The sequence below is a fragment of the Heteronotia binoei genome, chromosome 4 (genome assembly GCF_032191835.1).
Source record: "Heteronotia binoei isolate CCM8104 ecotype False Entrance Well chromosome 4, APGP_CSIRO_Hbin_v1, whole genome shotgun sequence".
In the NCBI taxonomy this organism is placed as follows: domain Eukaryota; kingdom Metazoa; phylum Chordata; class Lepidosauria; order Squamata; family Gekkonidae; genus Heteronotia; species Heteronotia binoei.
This window is the reverse complement of record NC_083226.1, coordinates 39732142-39753915: the sequence shown is the minus strand read 5'-3', so window position 1 is coordinate 39753915 and position 21774 is coordinate 39732142. Positions and strand designations below refer to the sequence as shown.

General features: G+C 42.2%; 1 protein-coding gene across 1 annotated transcript in view; it reads right to left on the bottom strand.

The window, feature by feature from the left end:
- The window catches only part of SHOC1 (shortage in chiasmata 1), a 106957-nt gene that overhangs the window by 58823 nt on the left and 26360 nt on the right, over positions 1 to 21774 (bottom strand). The window contains exons 2-5 of the mRNA XM_060236532.1: positions 6761 to 6890; positions 5460 to 5547; positions 2614 to 2807; positions 1229 to 1391 (exon numbers count right to left, since the gene is read on the bottom strand). Coding sequence (XP_060092515.1) covers positions 1229 to 1391; positions 2614 to 2807; positions 5460 to 5547; positions 6761 to 6890 — 575 coding nt within the window. The remainder of the gene's footprint in view (positions 1 to 1228; positions 1392 to 2613; positions 2808 to 5459; positions 5548 to 6760; positions 6891 to 21774) is intronic.

Here is a 21774-nt window from a genome sequence, read left to right as displayed (position 1 = left end):
ATACCCGCAGATCAATTCTCCATGATTTTCTATGGGAATAAATCTCCATAGGGAATAATAGAGTTCCCAGCAGACATTTCCCTCTCCTCTCCCGACTTTCTGACGACCCTGAAGCGGAGGGAGGATCCCCTGCCCCCACCTGGGGATTGGCAACCCTAGCTTACTTTCCCTGAGTCCTGAAAGAGGACAGGGAGCCTTCCAACTCGCATGCTGGTCAGTAGTGCTTATCTTTAAGGCCTGGGTTGTTTCTTCCCCTCACTGAAAGTCAGGTGCTAGACAGCCTGGCTCCTTCAAGCCTTTGGGATAGCTTGATTCATCATTCTTTGGGCTCTCAGCCAGCATTTAGGGTATAAGACGCCTTGTTCTAGTTATGCCCTTGTTCTAGTTATGCTCTGGCTCAGCTTTGCCATGCATGTATGTGCATCCCAACTCTCAAGGCCAGCTGATTGAAACTTAGCCTGAATCTGCTTTGATATTTCTTATAAGGTTATTAAAGATCTCCTCAAGTCATAAATAAACTTGGATTTCTTGTGTCAGTTCTTTGGGGACTTCTGGGAACCTATGGAGCCCCTGGCCAGGGTCCATAACACCAACAAATTCAGTTAGGATTACAGCACAAATTCTTGAAGCCACACTGGACATGCTTCTGCCAAACGAATGTACTAATCTGTCCCATTATTTTTTTGCAGATAAGTATGCCCACATTTACATTAGTGTGACATGCACACTCACATTTGACAAGGCCGTGTCCTTTACATTTAATCAATTATTATTAATGTTCAAATGGTAATAATTTGGAATTATATGCTCAAATGGTTATAAAATGGTTTTAATTTGGAATTAGTGGAATCCTAAGCAAACTCTTCTGAACCCCAACCTGGCTCACAGTACACATGTGACTGGAGTCCACGTGTCTGCCCATGACATGTAAGCAGACATGTGGATCCTGACAGCAGGACAAAAAGGACCTTCCCCCAGGTATTTTTTTGCTTGCAAAAATGGCATAGGATGGAAGGAGAGAAAGCTGAAACCCCGCCTCCTACTGTGCCACACTCTGCAGTGGAATCAGGCCCCCAAGCAATTTTTAAGGCCAGTCTCCAGCCACACAACCATCCTCTTGTTACACATCTCATGTAATGAGAGCCTCAGGAGGGTTACTCTGTTTAGGATTTCACAGTGAGCTATAAACAATATGTCATACGTTATGCACCGTTTTCTTTCAGAGTACCTGAAGATGTCTTCTTCTGTAATATTTTCTCCTTTAGAATTTAATAGAGGATCCTGCACTCGGAAAATACTTAGTCGGTTCAAAAGTGCATGCAGGCTAGGAAGCCGCTTAGCATATTGTGCCAAATTGTCAATAAAGACAAGTTCCTCTTCGATATATAAATCTTTTAAGAAATGGAAAATCAAATTACATTATATGATATGAAGCAATAACTTCGTAGATATTAAAAGTATTACAGAAGCATATATTGTATTCGAGTCTTTTTTGTAGAAAAGGCCCAGCAAGAACTCATTTGCATATTAGGCCACACCCCTGACATCATCACTGTTTCATACAGGGCTTTTTTGTAGAAATAGCCCAGCAAGAACTCATTTGCATATTAGGCCATAACCTCGATGCCAAGCCAGCTGAAATTGTGTGTTCTTGCTAAAAAAAAAAAAGAAGAAGCCATGGTTGTATTTATGACAGGCTATTTTGTATATAAGTTCTATACACATATCCTCTCCTACAATGCAGCTATTGAAGTTACTTACAGGGCTTTTCAATGTGAAGTTATACCCCTTCCAAATCCATTGTAACCAAGGGCATAACTCCACTTCAGGTTCCTGCTTTAGGGTTGGAAAATACCTGGAGATTCTGGATGTAGAGCCCAAGGAGTGCAGGGTTCGAGGAGAGGAGGGACTTCCCTGGGGTATAATACCATACAGCCCACCTTCCAAATAGGCCATTTTCTTCAGCTGAACTGGTCTGTGTCAACCTGGAGATTAGTTGTAATCCCAGGAACTCTCCAACCACCATTGGAGGTTGGCAACCCTAGTTCAGGGTGGCAGTGCTAAGTTTCAGAGTCCAAACAAGAGAAGAAAATTAATTTGCCTTCTAATTAATTTGACTAGTTAATTAAGAAACTATTAATAAATAAGTAGTAGAAGTTTTAAATATCCATATTCCTGATAATGACAAGGAACCAAGGAAGGCTCTTCTTACAGGCCTACTATAAGTTCTTGGAGGATTGGCTACATCAGGGGAGTGTAGCCTAATATGCAAAGGAGTTCTTGCTACAAAAAAACCCTGATAATGCTAATTCTTGGAGTGCAAGGAAGTTCTGGATTGTCTGCTTAAGGTACTTAGGATTCAGATTTTCAAAATCATGGAACAGGAATGATTTCCATAAATGTGCTTGAGATGGAAAAAGTCCTTGAGCCAGCCCTAGTGAGAATGCATTACCAGATGCTGGTGTCAAATCCAACAGTTTTAGGCATGCTTAACTCTGTATTAGATTGTGATAGATCAGTAAGTAAATAGCCCTCATGTATGCTTCTTGCATATATGCACCAAGCTGCACCATTAACCCCTTAAAAGGCAAGAAGTATAGAATGCTTGTTTACCGTCTTCTGGTCCTTTCAGTGCTACTGGGCCATAATCAGATTGTAAATGATTATCTTGCATAAATTCTTCCATGTCATCATCTTTCATAAGCAAGTATGCATCTTCTGAATCAAACTGTGAACAAGGATTCGAACTCGGAACAACCTCAATATCTTTATTATGAATATGAAAGACAGTGCTTGAAATGGGCTTCCTAAAAAGTGGGGGAAATGTTCTTTTAGTACATGTAAGCAAACTGTCATTAGGGGTTGCCCATTATGACATGTCATGCCCAGCGCTATGGCCTGAAGATTGCTGCCGTAACAGTAGAGCGGTGCATTGGTGCTACTGCTGCTCTAATAGCTTATCGCTTATGGTCATTTGTCAGCATCTTCTTAATAACGGCAGGACCTACATGGCCCTTCTAAGCTTTGTCAAAGCGGACAAAAGACCTATATTCAGGAGCATCAGTAATAGAGCCATTGAACATTGCAGAAAACTTTGGGATAGGGTGTATTCTTAGCTTATAAAGATAACCAGCAAGGCCTACTCAGCTATTGTTCCAAACAAAGTACTCTAAATTCTACCCAATACTCTTTGGTTGCAGCCTGAAGGTGAAAAGAACAAGCTATAATTCTATCATAAGTGATTATCAAGGAAACTGTCACAATCTTCTTAAGAACTCCACAGTTTTGAAAGGCGCTGGACTAAGAAATGTTTATAACATGTTTCTAACATTTACTGTGAAACACCTGATGTAAATAATTTAGGCTTGCACTATCGGAGAATGTGCCTTGCTTGTAGTCAAGGATGCAATAAATTGATATTTTAGTAGCAATGTAAATGCATCACTCTGATTTAAAATAGCCAAACAGAAGCAATGTCAAAACCACGCAAACCTCTCTGGTACAGAATAGGACACAGTAGCTGTGGCTCTGTGTGCTGTTTTGCATTTGCACTTTCTAAATTAAGGATCTGATCTGGAGGTCATGCCTCCTGCTTTTTTAAGTGGCCTTCCTCTACTGACTTTGCCCATTTCTATTACTGTGTGTCTGAAATTTAATTTACTTGGATCTCTAAGTAAACTCTTGGCTTAATAACAGTAGTGTCAGCAGAAAGTCAATACAATCTCTAGAATTAACTAAATGCAAGAGACAAGAGGAACAAGGTCATCCTATGAAAAGCATTAACTGAGTCTCTGTGAATGTTTAAAAATAATATGTGTCTCGTATATCAAGCTTAACTGTATCAGCCTAGAGACATAAAAAGGCTTTATTTTCCAGTGATGATAAACAAGACCTTAATCCACCTGTCTAGCATTTTATCTTAAAATACCTATTAGTTTTTTTAAAAAAAACTAACAAGTGCTCTTTTCTTTATTCTTTACAAAAATATTTTAATATGTTTTGATGAGTGGGTTCATCCTGTGATTTATATTTACCCATTCTTTGTTTAACTTTTGGTATCAACAGTTAAAGTTACTAAAATGCTGTCATTCTTCATTTTTATGATATAGTAATATAATATCATAGAGTGTACATTGCTTTTGGTTTTCTTGCCTTGTACAAGAATGGCAGAAATATACAGTAGAGTGATTAGTTACATATGCAGGGTAAATATTATTAATGTTATTTATCTAAAATATTTGTATTCTGCCTTAACCCTGGTGGCTCAATTAGCATGCACCACAACAATAAAATATTCAGCATTGAAATTTAAAAATTAACAATAAAAATACTGAAATATCAGTATTTTAATTTTTAAATTACTGAAAAATCAATAAAAACCAACCTAAATAATCAAACTAAGCTCATGATCTTGCTTTCCATTACTTACTCTCACTTCATTGACCAGGAAAGGGAAGAAAAACACTGCTGATTTTTGACATCACTTCCAGGTGAAGACCCAGAAGTTCTCCCTGCCCTCCATGCAAAGCTCTAGGAAGTGACCAAATCTTTATGGTATTTATCATGGAGTTTTGGGAATTCCCAGAGCGTCATGGAGAGGGAGGGAATTCCCAAAACTCCATGACAGGGGGATGGCAAAACTCTTTTTTTTGTTACCCTTTTCTTTTAAGTGAGTGGAAAGGTATAGTAAAGGGCTAAATAATGGGGAAAGGCTAGATTAAAAAAATTAAGAGAAATAAAAAAGTTTAATAAAGAGGCAGGGAATTGATGTAGCATAGCATAGCTGCATGAAAAACACAGGAAGATCTTATAAATTTACATAGACATAATGGAGAAAAACATGTTGCTTGTTCAGCGTGAGGTAGTGGTTACAGCATCAGACTAAGCCCTAGACTATCTGGCACCCTAAGCAAGGCTAACTTCTGGCAACCCCCCCACCTCGCAATGATAATGTCACCGAGTCACATTGGGGTGCCCAATTCAGTGCCTCCAGAAGGCCAGTGCTCTAGGCAATTGCCTAGTGGCAGGGCTGGCCCTGTTTGAATCCTCACCTTGGGCCAGTCATGTTTAACCTACCTCATAGGGTTGTTGAGAAGATAAAATGGAGAATAAGAGAGCAACGTAAGCAGATCTTGGGCCCACTGGGAAGAAAGGCAGGATATAAATAAAAAAAAATAACCAGTGAGTGGCAGTAACAACTGCCAAAACATACTCTATGCAGTCCTCTCAAACAGAATGGTCTTGCTGGACAGAAGTGTAGTTACCAATTTTGTATTTATTATGTGAAAAGATAGTTCTGGGGAATTATTTTTTTCCCTTAACATGAAAGCAGATGTTTCATATTCTCCTTCCCCAAATATTTTTAGTGCTTAATGAAACATTCATGGGCATTCCCCCTCACTAAGCTTCTACATATCTTTGATAATAACAATAGGAAATCATAAATTGCGGGGGCTTACTTCTCCAAGAAATCTTCTACAGAGAGACATTTTTTCCAATGATCAAGCACAGAAAAATTCATCAAGACTTGGGTGGAATCAACTGAAACTACAACAGAGAAAAAAAAGAGAAAAACAGTTCAGAGAAAAAGCACTTGGCATCACAAGGAAAGAAAATCTTCATGAAGGATTGCAGAAACTGTCAAGGATAATCACATGAATCTCCAGAGGACCAGCTTCAAGAGTCAACATAGGCTTACACTCAGGGTTTGACCCTTTGTGCCTTAGGAGCTACCCTGCTCTTGAAGGAATACTATTGGCTGAATGTTCAGAACCTAGAGAGGGGCAAGCAGGAAGGTGGGCTGGAAAAGAGAGGCAGAAGAAGTAGCTTCACCCTGGGCAGCCAGTGATCCTTTGATTTTGTCCATTTCTTTGTGAAGTCAATAACCAATAATTACAAAAGACTTCAATAGCCAGACTACCACTGTGGTCGTACCACAGTATGTTACAATAAAAGCTCAAAGGTTGCAGTCAGTCTCCTAGCACAGCTGATATTCTCCCTCCCAGACCATATAGCCCCTGTTGACATTAAGAACAGTACAGTTTCTTGAGACCCTCAATCAGCCTCAGTTTTTTGTCCATAGGTTCTACACAGAACCCTTCCTAATTAGAGCAAGGGTGGTCAAACTGCAGCTCAGGAGCCACATGTGGCTCTTTCACACGTATTGTGTGGCTCTCAAAGCCTCCATTGTCCTGTTGACCAGCTTGGTGAAGGCATTTCTCTCTTTAAATCACTTCTCCCAGCCAGCTGGTGGCTTGAAAATGCATGAAAACTTAAAATTGCTTTCTTTCCACCTTCATTTATGTGGCTCTTATGTTAAGCAAATTTGGCCACCCCGGCTGTAGAGGGCTTTAAATGTCATATAGGGCCTTATAGTATGTGAGTTATTAATCCCTTCCCTTCACTCACCGAAGTCAGACCATAATCTGTAAATTCCTGAATAGTCAGAACATTTGAGAACAATATTTTGCACCATTTTAATATTATAGGCTCTGCTGCTACTAACATAATGCAATACATTTTATGAATAGAGATATAAGATTAGCCATTGTATAAATAATGAACAAGTATTTTGATTACACGTTTGTTATGAATTATTGTAAACTGTCTAGAGGACTCTGCTAATCTATTTCTTTTGCAAGACTGGTCACAGACATTTGTCATTCTGCCAAATCCTCAAAGCCCTCCTTTTTCACCCCACACTCATTGTTTAAAATTTTAAAAATATAAATGGAATGGTGAAAAGTAAACATTGACCTACCTCTTGTCCAGGGTCTCCTATATTTATCATCAGCAAGCCTGCCATCATGATAATAATTTTTATTCTGGTATAAACAGGAAGGGATGTTTATGGATAGGGATTCAAAGGAAAAACTCTGTCTAGCCATTTTCTGCGCAAGAAAAACAAGTACCATATGATTCTGAGTACCATATCCCAACTTTGTTCATACGAAGTAATTCACTGTGTCCCAAATACAGTTCCGCACTAGCCTAGCCAGTCCTGGTCAGCAAGCACTGTTCTTCCTATTCCCTTTTTCCAGGGAACACTATTAATACTGGGTTAGATTGAAAACATGTCATATACAGTGAAGCTAATAGAGAAAAATTTCCACCTCTCCTTCGCCCTGCAGACCTTTGAGCCTACCGGAATTCTTCTCCTAGGGTGCAGTCACACGTACCATTAAAAGCGGGTGTATAGCACTCAAATCTGAACTGCTGAATATTGATTCGATGCAGGGCAGTTCAGACGAGCATCCAAGAATGCGATTCATTCTGTTGTGCACGATCAGATATCCAATACTATCACGCTCCTTTCTTGGAGCATGCGTAATCAGGTGGTGATTTCTGGGAGGGGAGTGGGTCCATTGAACATGCACCCAACTGTTTGGAGCTGGGAAATCAAAACTTTCTTCAGAGGCAGGGGGAAAGAGCGAAAGTTTCCAGAATTAACGTTGCCAATCCAAACCACAGAACTGCCAGGAATTATTTTCCTAGAAATTGGCAGTGACAATGATATCTTGAAATCCTCCACATTGAAAAAAAAGAATTTTTTCCTGTTCTGAATAGTGGGATAACGATTCCCCCCCTTCCGATCCTGTGTTGATTGGAGAAGCAGAAGCGTCACCTCAGATTCCCAGATGATCTGGCAATGCGCATGTCTGCTGGGGCTTTCTTTGAAAAAAAAGGTGAGAGGCAGTATTGCGCATGAGCTGTCCAAACAACAAAAAGCCGATCCTGTGCCGCTGTCTTGAAAAAGGGCCGGACTTTATGTGCTGTCAAATTAATGCGCCATTCATGCGTAGCAAGCCTGGGTGACGCCGGATGATGCTCGATTGCCAGATGTGGATGTCTGAACAAACACATTTAATCCGTCAGCCAGATGGAGCTGTGTCGTCACTAATGGTACGTGTGACCGCATCCCTAGGGAATCAGTGGACCTTCAGACAAACCAGAAGGAGGGGGGCAATGAGGGTCTGCAGTAGGAGAAAATTGGTGAAAATTGCTATCCCTTCCTTCACCAATGGAAAGCACTATTCTATCTTTGTATCCAACCCATTGTGTCAGCATATGTTAAGGTTGGCATAGCAGAAATTCACATTCAACCCCCATTTCCACAGATATGCATATATATTGATCTGCATGTATTTCCTTGTCATTCAGGATACTACATAAGGTTGCCAGCTTCCAGATGGGGCCTGGGGATCTCCTGAAATGGCAACTGATCTCAGTTCAGTTCCTCTGGAGAAAATGGTTGCTTTGGAGCATGCATTCTATAATGTCATACTCAAGTTTGGTTGGGAAACATCCGGAGATTTTGGGAGCAGAACCTGGAGAGGGATGGTTCTAGGAAGGGCAGAACCTCAGTGGGGTATTATGCATAGAGTTCATCCTTCAAAGCAGCCATTTTCCCCTTGGAAACTGAACTCCTCTCTCCAAAGCCCAGCCTCCCCCAGTCCCACACCCAAATCTCCAAATTTCCCAACCCAAAAGTTGGCATATACAGCTCACTGAAATGCAGAATGAAGTTGTTAAAAACAGTATCAGAAGCCCAACAAGCCACCAAGACATAGCTATTTTCAGCTTTAGAAAGGCTGTGCCATAATTTTATATTAAAATGTTAGCAATCTTTAAACTACAATATGAAAGAAAATTAGAACTTTGCTCCATTTCAGAATAATGAAATAAAGTCATTGAAACAAAGTGATTCACTTCCTATAATTTTACAGTGCAATCCTAAACAAAATTAAGCACAAAATTACACACAATTACACATGCATGTGTATTAAACAATGCCCTGTTAGAAAAGAAGTCTGAATTTTTATGTGCAACTATGCTTTTCACACTGAAATATTACCTCATATAAATAGTCTACTGCATGGTATTTCAAGGCTGTAAACATAATTCTTCCTATTTTGTTCGGTTATCTGGGTGGAGAGAGTAAAAGTTAATTAAAAAATAACAACCAGTGATAAATGGCTACCCCCAAATCCTAACACTGCTAAGTGTTACCGTTAGCCTTGCTTTGAACATTGTTTTAGCCTCTAAAAGCAGAGGCAGTCTTTCTGGGGCCCTCAGCAAAAGTGCAGGATGAGGTTCTGGAATCACAGCTACCACCCACTGGGGCTCCCCCACTTGGGCCAAGCAAGGGACAGTCTTTGCTATGTGTGAGGTTGGTGGGAGCCATCACTGGAAACTGGCTGCCCAAGTCCCTGATGGACAGGCACAAGAGGTTGCTGTTGAGCTGGCTGCTCAAGTCTCCAACCGGGACAGAGTGAGTGGCTGCTGTGATGAGAGGATAGCCCAAGCCCTGGACAGGATGGGTGTTAGTAGCAGCCTGCTCTTTTTCTTCTTTCCCTCCTCCATCAGGGAGGCTGGCCCATGGATGATCACCCCCTCCCCATCATGGGACCCAAGATGTTGCCTCTGTTGCTCATAGTCTGAGACTGCCCCTAGATGAAAGCTAGAAAAACATGTTATTTGCATTCTGGCTTCAGTAATCAGGAGGACTTCCATACTTTGTGGTCTGAGATGCACAAACTCTGGGCCAGGGATGTGGATACCATCTGCATGACAGCAACACTTACCATTGGGAAAGGCCAAGATTGGAATGCTTTCCCAATGGTAAGGCCATTTTCAGTGTTCTCCAACAATCTGGCACATAATATCAACACACATATTTATTTCATCTAGCTATCCAAAGGGTATGCTACTGTTTATGTTGGACAAAACTAGATGACATCTTTTGCTCAGTAGACCAGACAGTGTTGAATATAAACAAACAGGCACTTGGTAAAAGTCAAAGTCTGTTCTTTTAAGTGGTGACTGATTATGAATTTTGAATCCCTATTCCAAAACCTCAAAATTCATGGCTTTTGTTCAGAACCACAAGGAAAGGTGGGAAGCATAATACTCCTTACAGTCCTCCTCTCACAGTGGTGCTAAAAACTATTCTAGCTCTTCAGAGTACCTGGGAACTGTATAGCTATCGTATTCCTTAAGGATTTCCCTGAACCCAGCACATAAAACTAGATGATTCAGCAGGGAATTCAGAATGAAATGCCCTGTGTTTGGGGAATGGATTGGGACTGTGGCATTGGGAAGTTTAATCCTTTTCCTGACTCTTCCCCCCCTTGACTGTGCAATACAATCCTAAAGTCAATGGGCTTAAGGCTGGAACTCTGTGTAGATCTACACTGTAAATCATCCCCTTTGCCCAATAGAGAATCATACAAATTCAGGGCTTTTTTGTAGCAGAAACTCCTTTGCATATTAGGCTACACACCTCTGACACCTCCAACAGTTTACAGGGCTCTTCTTACAGGGCCTACTCTTGGAGAACTGGATACATTAGAGGTGCGTGCCTAATATACAAAGGAGTTCCAGCTACACAAATACCCCTGCAAGTACTTGTATTGTTTGAAAGGGTGTTGGATGAGCTTGTTTCTGTTCTTGTGGTGTTTCTGTTCTGGTGTGTGCATGTGCACACATGCGCACACACACAAGGCTGAGAGAGAGATGAAACTGAAAATATCATTTGCACAGCAACCCACCCCTGGGGGAGGCAGTAACCCAGCTGACTCAAGCATATATTTGTACACTAAAGCTCTGTGTTGGCCTCAGAAGAAACTACTACCACACTGCCCAATTCAGCACGGCAAGAATCTTAAAACTACATACATGGCTGCTCCCTGCTCCATTTTATTTCTCACAATAACCTTTTGAAGTAGGTTAAGTGGAGAGTGACTGGTCCATAGTCACCATGCTGCAGTTTTAAAATCATTTTAAAGAGAATAAACTCCACTGAACAAAATGGGACCTATTTCTGAGTAGACTTGCTTAGGCTTGGTCCCCTGGTAAGCTTCAGGGCTGAGAGGAGACTTGAGCCTATCTCACCACAGGTGTGGCCTAAAACACTAGCCACTATATACCACTCTAGTTCGCAATCCTCCTTCTGTTTCTTGTAGGCCTGTTCCAATCACACCAGCAGAATCTTTCCTTTCCTTTTTGATTGCTGAAAAGGGCCTTTCTGAGCCTGATCAGGAAAATGGGTGAAGGGAAAATGAAAATTTCTGAAAAGCCACCTGAGTTGTAGAGAAACTCATGTGGGTTAGCACTGTTTTGTTTATATGATGAAATACCTTTCAGTTATAAATGGCAGAACCTTTTCCCTGAAGTTAAACAATGGCTGAATATGAAAAAGAGTGTGTACGCTTTTCCTTTAAAGTTGTCCTAATCAAACACAAGTAGGGGGCTGACCAGCAGTCCTTCCATATGCTGAGGGATATTTTCTTCAGTTTATGAACAATCAGCCTCTAGTACTAGCTAGCTACATTTCCAATTAAACATGGCCTACTATAAAATTTTCTTCCTCCTTTTCTAGCAGTCTTTCCGTATGCTGAGGGATATTTTCTTCAGTTTATGAATAATCAGCCTCTAGTACTAACTACATTTCCTGTTAAACATGGCCCACTTCCTGGTCTGACATCTGAAAGTTGGTGTTGTCTCCTGTCATGTGAGTATGGGACCAATTCTTCACTCGCCTTCTTCCGGTCTTGTTGCTCTTTTTCCTGCTGTGCTTCTGCTGGATTTCGCACAAGCTGCTCCAGGGTAGTGAGTTGCTCCGCCTCTTTTCAAGTTCCTTCCATGGCAGGCAGAAACTGGTTTTCAGAGGATTCTTCCTGCTGTGGAAGAAACTTGAAGAGAAGAGGAACAACTCGACGCCCTGGGGCAGCTTGTGCGAAATAGGTAGATATGCCTTAATGTTTTCTGCTCTTCTTTCTAGATTTTGGCAGGAATATAGTTTCTGAATGAAGAATACTCTGCAGTCATGAGGCAAGATCCTGTCATTCTTTATTTCTACTTACCTGACAGCTTCTGACACTGTTTTACTATGCACCCTGCAATGTTTCATGGGAAAAAACAGGCACTTTTGCAGCTTTGTGTAAAGATTCAGGGGCTGAGCTGGTCTCCTTTAACCATTTCACTATGCCAGAGGTATTGTGCCTCATGTATACTTATCAATTTACTCTGTAAGATGCTGTCCTTAAAAGCAGAAGGTCTGTTTGGTTAAAAGATATTGGGGGGAAACACAACCTGTAATATCATCAGTTCAAAATGAAAGTCACCAACCTGCAGCATATAAAACACAGTTGTGTGCTACATGGTACCCTACCACAGTGTTCATCTACATCACTGCTTAAGCACTGCCCTATATTCAGAGATTTCACCTATGAGTAACACAGGCAAGAAAGATGAAACCTGAATAATGGTGTAACTTATAAAATTATTTTTTTAAAAAAAATACAGATGAAATACATGAACTCATTTATGAGACAGGTATTAGAAAATTGAGATTGTGCTTGTTATATAGGGACCTGTGGAGGGTATGCTGCATTCCCCATGTAAACTAATCAGTCAGTTAAGGAGAATCATAAGGGAAAACTTGTTTAAATTATTTTAAAGTTGCTATGTACATCATACAATTAGTCCAGTTGCATACAGTGACCTAATCATCTTTTTTTCCTTTTTTGCTAATTGGAGACTTTCTATATGAGATGCATAGTTTGATAACCTTGACCCATTTCAGTCCGGCTTTCGCCCGGGACATGGGACGGAGACGGTGCTGGTCGCCCTAATGGATGACCTTCAACGGCATCTGGATCGGGGCGGCTCGGCGGTGCTGATGCTGTTGGACCTGTCGGCGGCGTTCGACACGGTCGACCACCGGCTACTGAAGGGTCGCCTCGCCGACGCAGGGATTCAGGGGTTGGCTTTACAGTGGCTTTCCTCTTTCCTTGAAGGTCGGGGACAAAGGGTCGCAGTTGGGGGGGAGCTGTCCCGGAGGTGCACACTTGACTGCGGTGTGCCTCAAGGGGCGGTTCTCTCCCCGATGTTATTTAACATCTATATGCGACCTCTTGCCCAGATTGCCCGAAGGTACGGGCTAGGGTGTCATCAGTATGCTGATGACACCCAGCTCTATCTATTGATGGATGGCCAGCCGACCTGCGTCCCGGAAAATCTAGACCGGGCACTATATGCCGTGGCTGAATGGCTCAGACTGAGCGGGCTGAAGCTTAATCCTGCGAAGACAGAGGTCCTTTGCTTGGGTCGCCGTGGTCCGGAAGGGGGAATCCCCCTACCAGCCTTTGACGGTGCGCCACTGATAGCGGCGGACAGGGTCAGGAGCTTGGGGGTGCTGTTGGAGCCTTCCCTAAAGATGGAGGCTCAGATAGCAGCCGCTGCCAAGTCCGCGTTTTTTCATCTTAGGCGGGCAAGGCAGTTGGCCCCCTTTTTGGAGCGCGACGACCTAGCAACAGTGATCCACGCTACGGTCACCTCGAGGTTAGACTACTGTAATGCCCTCTACATGGGGCTGCCCCTGTCCCGAACTCGGAAATTGCAGCTGGTGCAGAATGCCGCGGCCCGGCTGTTATTAGGTCTCCCAAAGCGGGAACACATTCAGCCGGGTCTTCGGACCCTGCACTGGCTTCCAGTAATATACCGAGTCCGGTACAAGGTGCTGGTTATTACCTTTAAAGCCCTATATGGCTTGGGACCTGTCTACCTGAAGGACCGTCTTTCCCCGCACGTTCCCCAGAGAGTACTGAGGTCGGGAACACAAAATCTCCTTACTATCCCTGGGCCGAAGGAAGCCCGGTTGAAGTCCACCAGAGAAAGGGCTTTCTCTGTTATGGCCCCTACATGGTGGAATCAGCTGCCGGAAGAGGTGAGGGCCCTGCGGGACCTTGTTCAGTTCCGCAGGGCCTGTAAGACGACCCTCTTCCGGCTAGCCTTTACTTAGCTTGAGAATTTTACTGTAACTTGCTGGATTCCTTTTATATATAGCTGAAATATTTATGTGTATTAATAACTAGGGTTTTATCTGTTTTATCTGTTTTATCTGTTTTAAATATGGATCCCTTTATATGTGTAATTTTGATGGATCTACTATTGGAAGCCGCCCTGAGCCACTTGTGGGAAGGGCGGGATATAAATCTTAAATAAATAAATAAATAAAAAATAAATAAAAATAAGCAATGCCATTTGTGCAATGTACTTAATACTTAAAATTTGCCACCTATAAAATTTCAAAAAAATGAAGTCTATACTTATGCATACTGAGCACATGGGATGTTTTTTAAAATCATGTGGTGGTCTTAAAATTATGTATCTTTCTGAAAGCACCTCCCTGTTAGTAGTTCATATCTACATCTTGAGAGTGCAGTGTCCAACATATACACCTAAAATGCTTTAATGATAATTTAAGTTATGTAATAAACCCAAAGTTGAGTCCCAGTTATTTCAAATGATGAAATTAAGTGAATCTTAAATTTTTCTCACTGAAAACAATGGAATTTAACAGTAGCTCAGGGGTGGGGAACAGTGGCTCTCCAGATGTTTTTTGCCTACAACTCCCATCACCCTCAGCCAGCATGGCCAATGGCTGGGGCTGATGGGGATTGTAGGCAAAAAACTTCTGTTCCCCACCCCTGCGCTAGCTAAACACGGCTGTCGCATTCAGCTAAATATGCATTTCCTTGTTTTGGGTATCATGTTCTATTTATGGTACAGAGAAAAAGCAAGGGAGGAGGTTTGGAAATTTGAGATGAAATTCAAATGTGCATATTTTCTACCCAAATAAAGGATTTCTGCTTTCATTTCCAATTACTAGCATTTATGATTTATTCAGAAACGTATGAATTATTATATACTTATAAACACATGCCCACTTTTTTGTTTGCTTTCTTGCTAATTTGAGCTTTTTCTATGAGACACAAAGTTTGAAAAGTAATGCCAGTTGTGCAAAGTACTAAGCAATAATAATTAACATTTAGTACCTATAAAATTACAAATTTATAGAAATGGGTGTCACTGTTTCTGCACACAGGCGATTTCTTCAAAATCTCCAGATGATCCTAAAAATGGCCCCTAATTTTACATTTCTTTCTAAAAGAACATCTCTGTCAGTAGTTCAAATTTGAACCTTGAAATATTATATATGTACCCACTCACACAAAACTGGGTCAAAAATTCCATTAGCAGTGCTCTGCTGACAGGACAAACCTTGCTATTTCCTGTCTCCTGTAACACCCCTGTGAGCTCCCTTAAATGCTACTTTGGGAGCAGAAAACCCCAGGACATAATGGCGGTGGGGAGTATGTAGTGTGTGTGTGGTGGGGTTGCCAATTCTGTGTTGGAAAATACCTGGAGACTTTGGGGGTGGATCCAAGAGAGGGCAGGGTTTGGGGAGGGAGGGCCTCAACATGGTACAGTGCCATATAGTCTGCTTTTCAAAACAGCCATTTTCCCTAGGGGAGCTGATCTCTGCCAGCTAGAGATCAGTTGTAAAAGCAGGAGATCTCCAGTCCCCATGTGGAAGCTGGCAACCCCATTTGCTGGACTTCTTCTAGCAAAAGAGTCTACACAGATAGAAAACAAGTTATGAATTCAGTCCACTATACTTGCCGTTAATTTTTAAAAGCCCTTCCCTCACTTTCTTTAGAAAGTTACACATTTTTTTTTGTTTTTTTTAAATCCATTATTTGTTTCCATGGAAACAAGACAAAAAAATGGGGGAAAGGCCTGTATTTCCACTCAAAACAATTGCTTTATTTAATGGGCTCACTCAAACTGCCATTTTCTCAAAACCCCATTAGATATTTTAACTGTTCTTTCATGCTGTCAGAACGATTATAGATTTTTCCACTCTTTCAGTGCAGTTGTGCGTGCAACAGGCATTTTTATATAAAACTTCACTCTCAACCTAACCATGTGTGTGCTTCCTCAGAGGTAAGTCTACTGAACTTATTATACCTTACTTCCAAGTTCATAGGGCTGCAACCTAGTAAGTATTTTGATGCAAAAATGTAGAGCAAGAGGTGATGGTTATCAGACTGTTAAATTAGGCTTCCCAATCCCCAGGTCCCAGCGGGGGATCCCCCGTTTTCACAGGCTTCTCCCCACCCCCAGCCAGCTGGCCGGCGGGGGAAGCCCCGCCCCCCATAATTACCATGTAGTTTTAGAGCTCCTGCAGGTCGGTTTTAAAATATGTGCCTTTAAGGCTGAGCAGGAAACAGGAAGGGCTTTGGAGAACGGCCCCTCCCTTTGTTTTGCTTTCGTTTTCTGAGCAAGCAAAGTTCTGCAGGAACAAGACCCAGTAAGTATTTGTGTGTGAGAGAGGGAGGAGGCAGGGGAATCCCTGGTTTGGAGGCCCTCCCCCCCTTTAGAAAGTGGCAGGGGGAAGGGAAATGTCTACTGGGCACTCTATTATTCCCTATGGAGAACGATTCCCATAGGGAATAATGGGAAATTGATCCGGGGGTATTGGGGGCTCTGGGGGGCTATGTTTTGAGGTAGAGGCACCCAATTTTTAGTATAGCATCTAGTGCCTCTCCCCAAAATACCCCCCAAGTTTCAAAATGATTGGACCAGGGGGTCCAATTCTATGACCCCCAAAAGATGGTGCCTCTATCCTTCATTATTTCCTATGAAAGAAAGGCATTTAAAAAGGTGTGCTGTCCCTTTAAATATGATGGCCAGAACTCCCTTGGAGTTCAATTATGCTTGTCACACCCTTGTTCCTGGCTCCACTCCCAATGTCTCCTGGCTCCACCCCCAAAGTCCCCAGATATTTCTTGAATTGGACTTGGCAACCCTATGTTAAATAGACACAATATTGCAAGAGTGCTAATCTCTTAAACATGCTTTAAGTTTTTTTAAAAAACATATTTTCTGTGTACTTAATAAAGTTAATATCTCCACCACATTACGTTTTGTGACACACATGGCCCGGCCTGACAAGGTCTCATTTATGCCTAGGGTTGCCAAGTCCAATTCAAGAAATATCTGGGGACTTTGGGGGTGGAGCCAGGAGACTTTGGGGGTGGAGCCAGGAGCAAGGATGTGACAAGCATAATTGAACTCCAAAAGGAGTTCTGGCCATCATATTTAAAGGAAACGCACACCTTTTCAATGCCTTCCATCCATAGGAAATAATGGAGGATAGGGGCACCTTCTTTGGGGGCTCATAGAATTGGACCCCCTGGTCCACTGTTTTTAAAACTTCGGGGGTATTTTGAGGAGCAGCACTGGATGCTATAGTGAAAATTTGGTGCCTTTGCCTCAAAGAACAGCCCCCCCCAAGAGCCCCAGATACTTGCAGATGAAGCAGAGAAATAATGAAGTCCGCACACATTGCTGGTATGAAACGAATTTTACTTCTGGCACCATAAGCAGAACTTAGTCGGCCATAAGCCCCGAAATGACTAAGTTAAAATTATCCCACATACAGCCAGTTTTTATTCATACAGGCGCAGGCTTCACAAATTATCTGATTTAACATTCTCCACCCCCTTGTATCTCTTTTCAGTACTTTTCCTGTCTCCATGCGTTATCAGCTTCAGCAAGAAGCTTCTCTAAGACCTCTTTGTTATTTAATACACATCCAGAGGCCTCAAGGAGGTCACTGTCTCTAATTTACAACCTTGAATTCGCACCCATTTGGGCTGTGTGGCCTCTAACGAAGGGTTGCATCAGACATCCTCTTTTTGAAGGCATAAACATGCTTTTATTAATTATTATAGGGGTATTCATTAATTATTCAGGGGTCCCCCTTCACAGATCAATTCTCCATTATTTTCTATGGGAATAAGTCTCCATAGGGAATCATAGAGTTCCCCGCAGACATTTTCCTCTCTCCCCCCTTTCTGATGACCCTGAAGCAGGGGAGGGCCTCCAAACCGGGGGATCCCCTGCCCCCACCTGGGGACTGGCAACCCTATTTATGCCAGATCCTTATAAAGAATGAGTTTGATACCCCTGAATTGTAGAAAATATCTTTGTATACACACAAAAACACACAAATGGTACACAGACCATACGCTAGGGGACCCCATAGAATATTGAGCGTGGGAAACAAAAGTGGTCAAAGTTTTCTCAGTTGTTTGATCATGTGAATTTCCCTCAAGTTGGTGTGTAAAATAAGCAGGAGTTATAATTCTGGTTCTTAAAACAAAAGCTACGTAATACTTTTTATTGAACCAGTGAGGCTATCTGTAATTTCTGGCTTAAAAATATGTATTTTTGCATGCCTTCCAATCAGTGCTTACAGCCTCACCTTTCTCCCAGTTTCCTTCACCTCTACAAAATGGCCTCAAGCATTCTACAGGGTCAGACTCATTACCAGCCTGCGTGAGATACATCTCACAGAACCGTGAGTTCCATTTATTGACACCATTTTCCTTGTTTTTTTCTCCCTAAGCATGCTTTCCCGTGATGGCTGAAGTGATTGTGTCCCCATCATCTTTTTCAGACCAGGCTGTTGCAAAAAAAGATATATATATTTCTGTGAATTGAAAATAGCCTCCTAAACAGAAAAGTTAATTATGTTCGTAGCTCATAAAAGCATTCAAGTTAATCCAAATAGCAATTTCAGAACACAATGAAATACATGATAAAACAACAAATCAACACCAACAGATCTGGAATCTGGCTAAAAAGACATCCAAGGGGGCTAACCCTTTAACTTACCAGGGAAGTTCCTGGAGGGCTGCTGGTGGCCAGGAGCAACTGGGACCAAGGGGCTCCTATGGTGCTGGCAATGTGACACCCTTTGTCCGTTGAGTGAGCCTTCACTAATTGTCACAGTTCTTTGGTCATTATACACCGAGTTGCTCTGCCCCTCATTGTACCACTTAAGCATGCCAACAGTTAATATAAATATCTGTTAACAAGCCACAACTTCATCCTGGCATTGTCAAACTTCCCTCTTCAACCATTTCCTTCCTCTTTTCTTGTGCATTGTTTTATTTGGATTGATAAGCCTGATGGCAGGGCCCATGTCTAATTTTCATTTATGTTCAACATATGACCAGAGCTGGTATTTCTGGGACACCAATGAGGGTCATAATTCGGCAGGCAGACAGTCCTCTAACTGGAGAGGTTTGTGAGAAGTGTCCAGTAGCAAGGAGTAAAGAGAGTTGTGCTCTGCTGCTTCTTCCAAGCTCCTAAGAATTAGGCCCAGAAGCTCCTGCAACATCAGAAGGGTTTCTGGTCCATCTCCCATTTTCTAGAAGGAAGAACACAGGAGGGAATGGAGTAGTAATTGTTGTGCATGCCCACAAACACCATTTAGATGTGCTGGGAGGAAGGACGGCATGGTATATCCTGATTTTGGTAGATCTCGTAAACGAAGCAGGATTGATACTTGGAAGGGAGACCATCAAGGAAGACTGTGCAGAGGAAGACAATAACAAACTACCTCTTCTTTTCACTTGCCTCGAAAGTCCTTTGCTGGGGTCGCTACGTCAGTTGTGAATTGATTAATGCATATATTTAGGATTCTGGCACCACTGGGACTAAAAAGAATGCCACACTTCTTCCAGCATAGCAGCAGAAGAGCTAGCTGGGATGGCCTTGATTAGGGCTACCAGCAGGGTAAGTGCAAGGGGAGGGTTGCCAGATGCTGGTTGGGAAACACCTGGCAATTTGGGGGTGGAGCCTGGCAGGACAGGGGCCTCATTGGGGTACCATGCCATAAAGTCTACCCTCTCCAAATCCATTTTCTCCAGGGGAACCAATCTCTGAAGTTTGGAGATGAGCTGTAATGCCAGGGGATTCCTAGGTCCCAACTGGAGACTGGCATCCCTAGCATGACTAGGGGGAGGAGGGAGTTGCCTGCCTCCAAGTGTGACCTGGAGTTTTACTGGAATCACAACTGATCTTTAGATCAGGGGTGTTCAACTCATTTGTTATGAGACCTTGTCAGGCCGGGCCACGTGTGTCATAAAATGTAACGCCAGGTATGGAGATATAAACTTTATAAAAGACACAGACAAACACAATTTTCTTTAAAAGCTTAAAATAAAACATGCTTAAAACATTAGCACTCGTTGGTCTTAAAGGTGCTTTCTTTGTACCTCTTCCGTATAATCCAGGGAACTGGGCAAAGGAAGCTCTGGCTCTTCCCTTTCCTTAGGTAACCAGGAGGGGGAATAGCCTCGACTAGTAGAAGGAAGAGAGACTTGGCTCAGAGAAAGCCTGGCAAAGCAAGCTATTCCTCCTTCCTTCTTCCCCAAGAGAGGAGCCTCAGCCAATGGAGAAAATAGAGGCTTTGCTTTGTAGCTCCTGTGTGATTGAGCAAGCCTAGCAAAGCAAGCTGAGATAAGGAAGAAAGCAAGAGAGAGGGAGAAGGAGAAGGAAGCAGATGGCAGCCAGTAGCTTGAGGGCCTGATTGGAGCCCTCTTGAGGGCCTGATCTGGCCCCCGAGCTGCATGTTTGACAACCCTGCTCTAGATGGCAGAGATCAGTTCCTCTGGAGGAAATGACATCTTCAGAGGCATCACAGCCATTCAGAGCAACCTACCATACTCAAACTCTGCCCTCCTGATGCACCATCCCAAATCTCCAGGAATTTCCCAAGCTGGAGTCAGCAATCCTGAGTGGCCCCAACAGGGAAGAGATAAAGGAGTCGTAATGGAGAAGCAGGGAGGGAAGGTGGCATGGTATAGTCTGATCCAATCAGATCTTGAAACCTAAGCAGGATCAGTACTTGGAAGGGAGACCACCAAGAAAGCATCTGCAAAGGAAGGCAATGGCAGACCTCTGCTTCTCACTTGCCTTGAAAAAGCCCCTCACTGGGGTTGCCATAAGTCAGCTGTGACTTGACAGCACTTAACACCGAGACACAATGGAGGGGTTGTGTGTTCAGAGGCCCATAAAATGCTGTAAGTAGCCCTGACCGTATATGAAATTTGAATTGCTATGAACTGCACTGGGAAACAATTTCTAAATAAATAAATAAATAATATCTTCTCCTGAAGTATGAAAGCTTCCAGAATCTCAGCGATTCCATACCAACACAGAGTTTATTCTACCACAGTGCTCTGAGAATAAGTACACTGCTGATCTTGTATCTGTATTGGTCTTCACTCCTTGATTAAAGCCTAGACATAATTGCTCTTCAGCCTCAAGATGACTGAGGTAACTTGTAGTTATTTAGAAGATGTGAGGGAAGTCTATAAATATTATAGTACAAAGATTCTAGTGTCTTCATTAATTTTGAGACAAATTGCCTCTGGGTAAAGTTAAAATAAACTGGAATAAATCTTAGAACAACAACAAAAGGGCACACAGCATTTGAATAGCAGATTAGAACATGCTATAAACCAACAACACAATATTAGTAATTTGAATTCTTTTTTTTTTTAAGGCTATTTTTTGGTGCAACTTTCAAGACTGCGCATGCCAGATTTTATCTGGATTTTATGTTCACTTTTAATGACTGTAGTTCTAATAGCTGAACTGTCAAGGTGCTTCTTGTACTCAAAATTTTTGAAAGGACCTGCTGAGAACCACAGTTGTGAAAATGGAGATGGAGGTAAAACCCCAAACACGTGGCATTGATTGCTTCCCTTTGGGTCTAACTAGTCTGCCTTTCCAAACTACAAAGCCTTACAAGTGGATTTATCTTGTTGTATTCAGTCATTGGTAATGTTGTAAAAGGCTGTGGGTTTTCTTCTAGCAAGATTGCTTTTACAAATAATATATGCTTGACTATAATTAAATTTAATTAGTGCAGTCCTCTTTTAGTTCTTTACTTCTTTGGTTTTTTGCAATCAAGCCTATTGGCAGACTGCAAACATGACGGGGGAAGGTGAAATGAGAAAGACATCCCCCCCTGTCCCCCCCGCCCCGGGTAAGAATACTATAGTATATGGTTATACTGTCAGTATTATTTAATGTCAATGACTTGGCCTGGGATGGGAAAATACC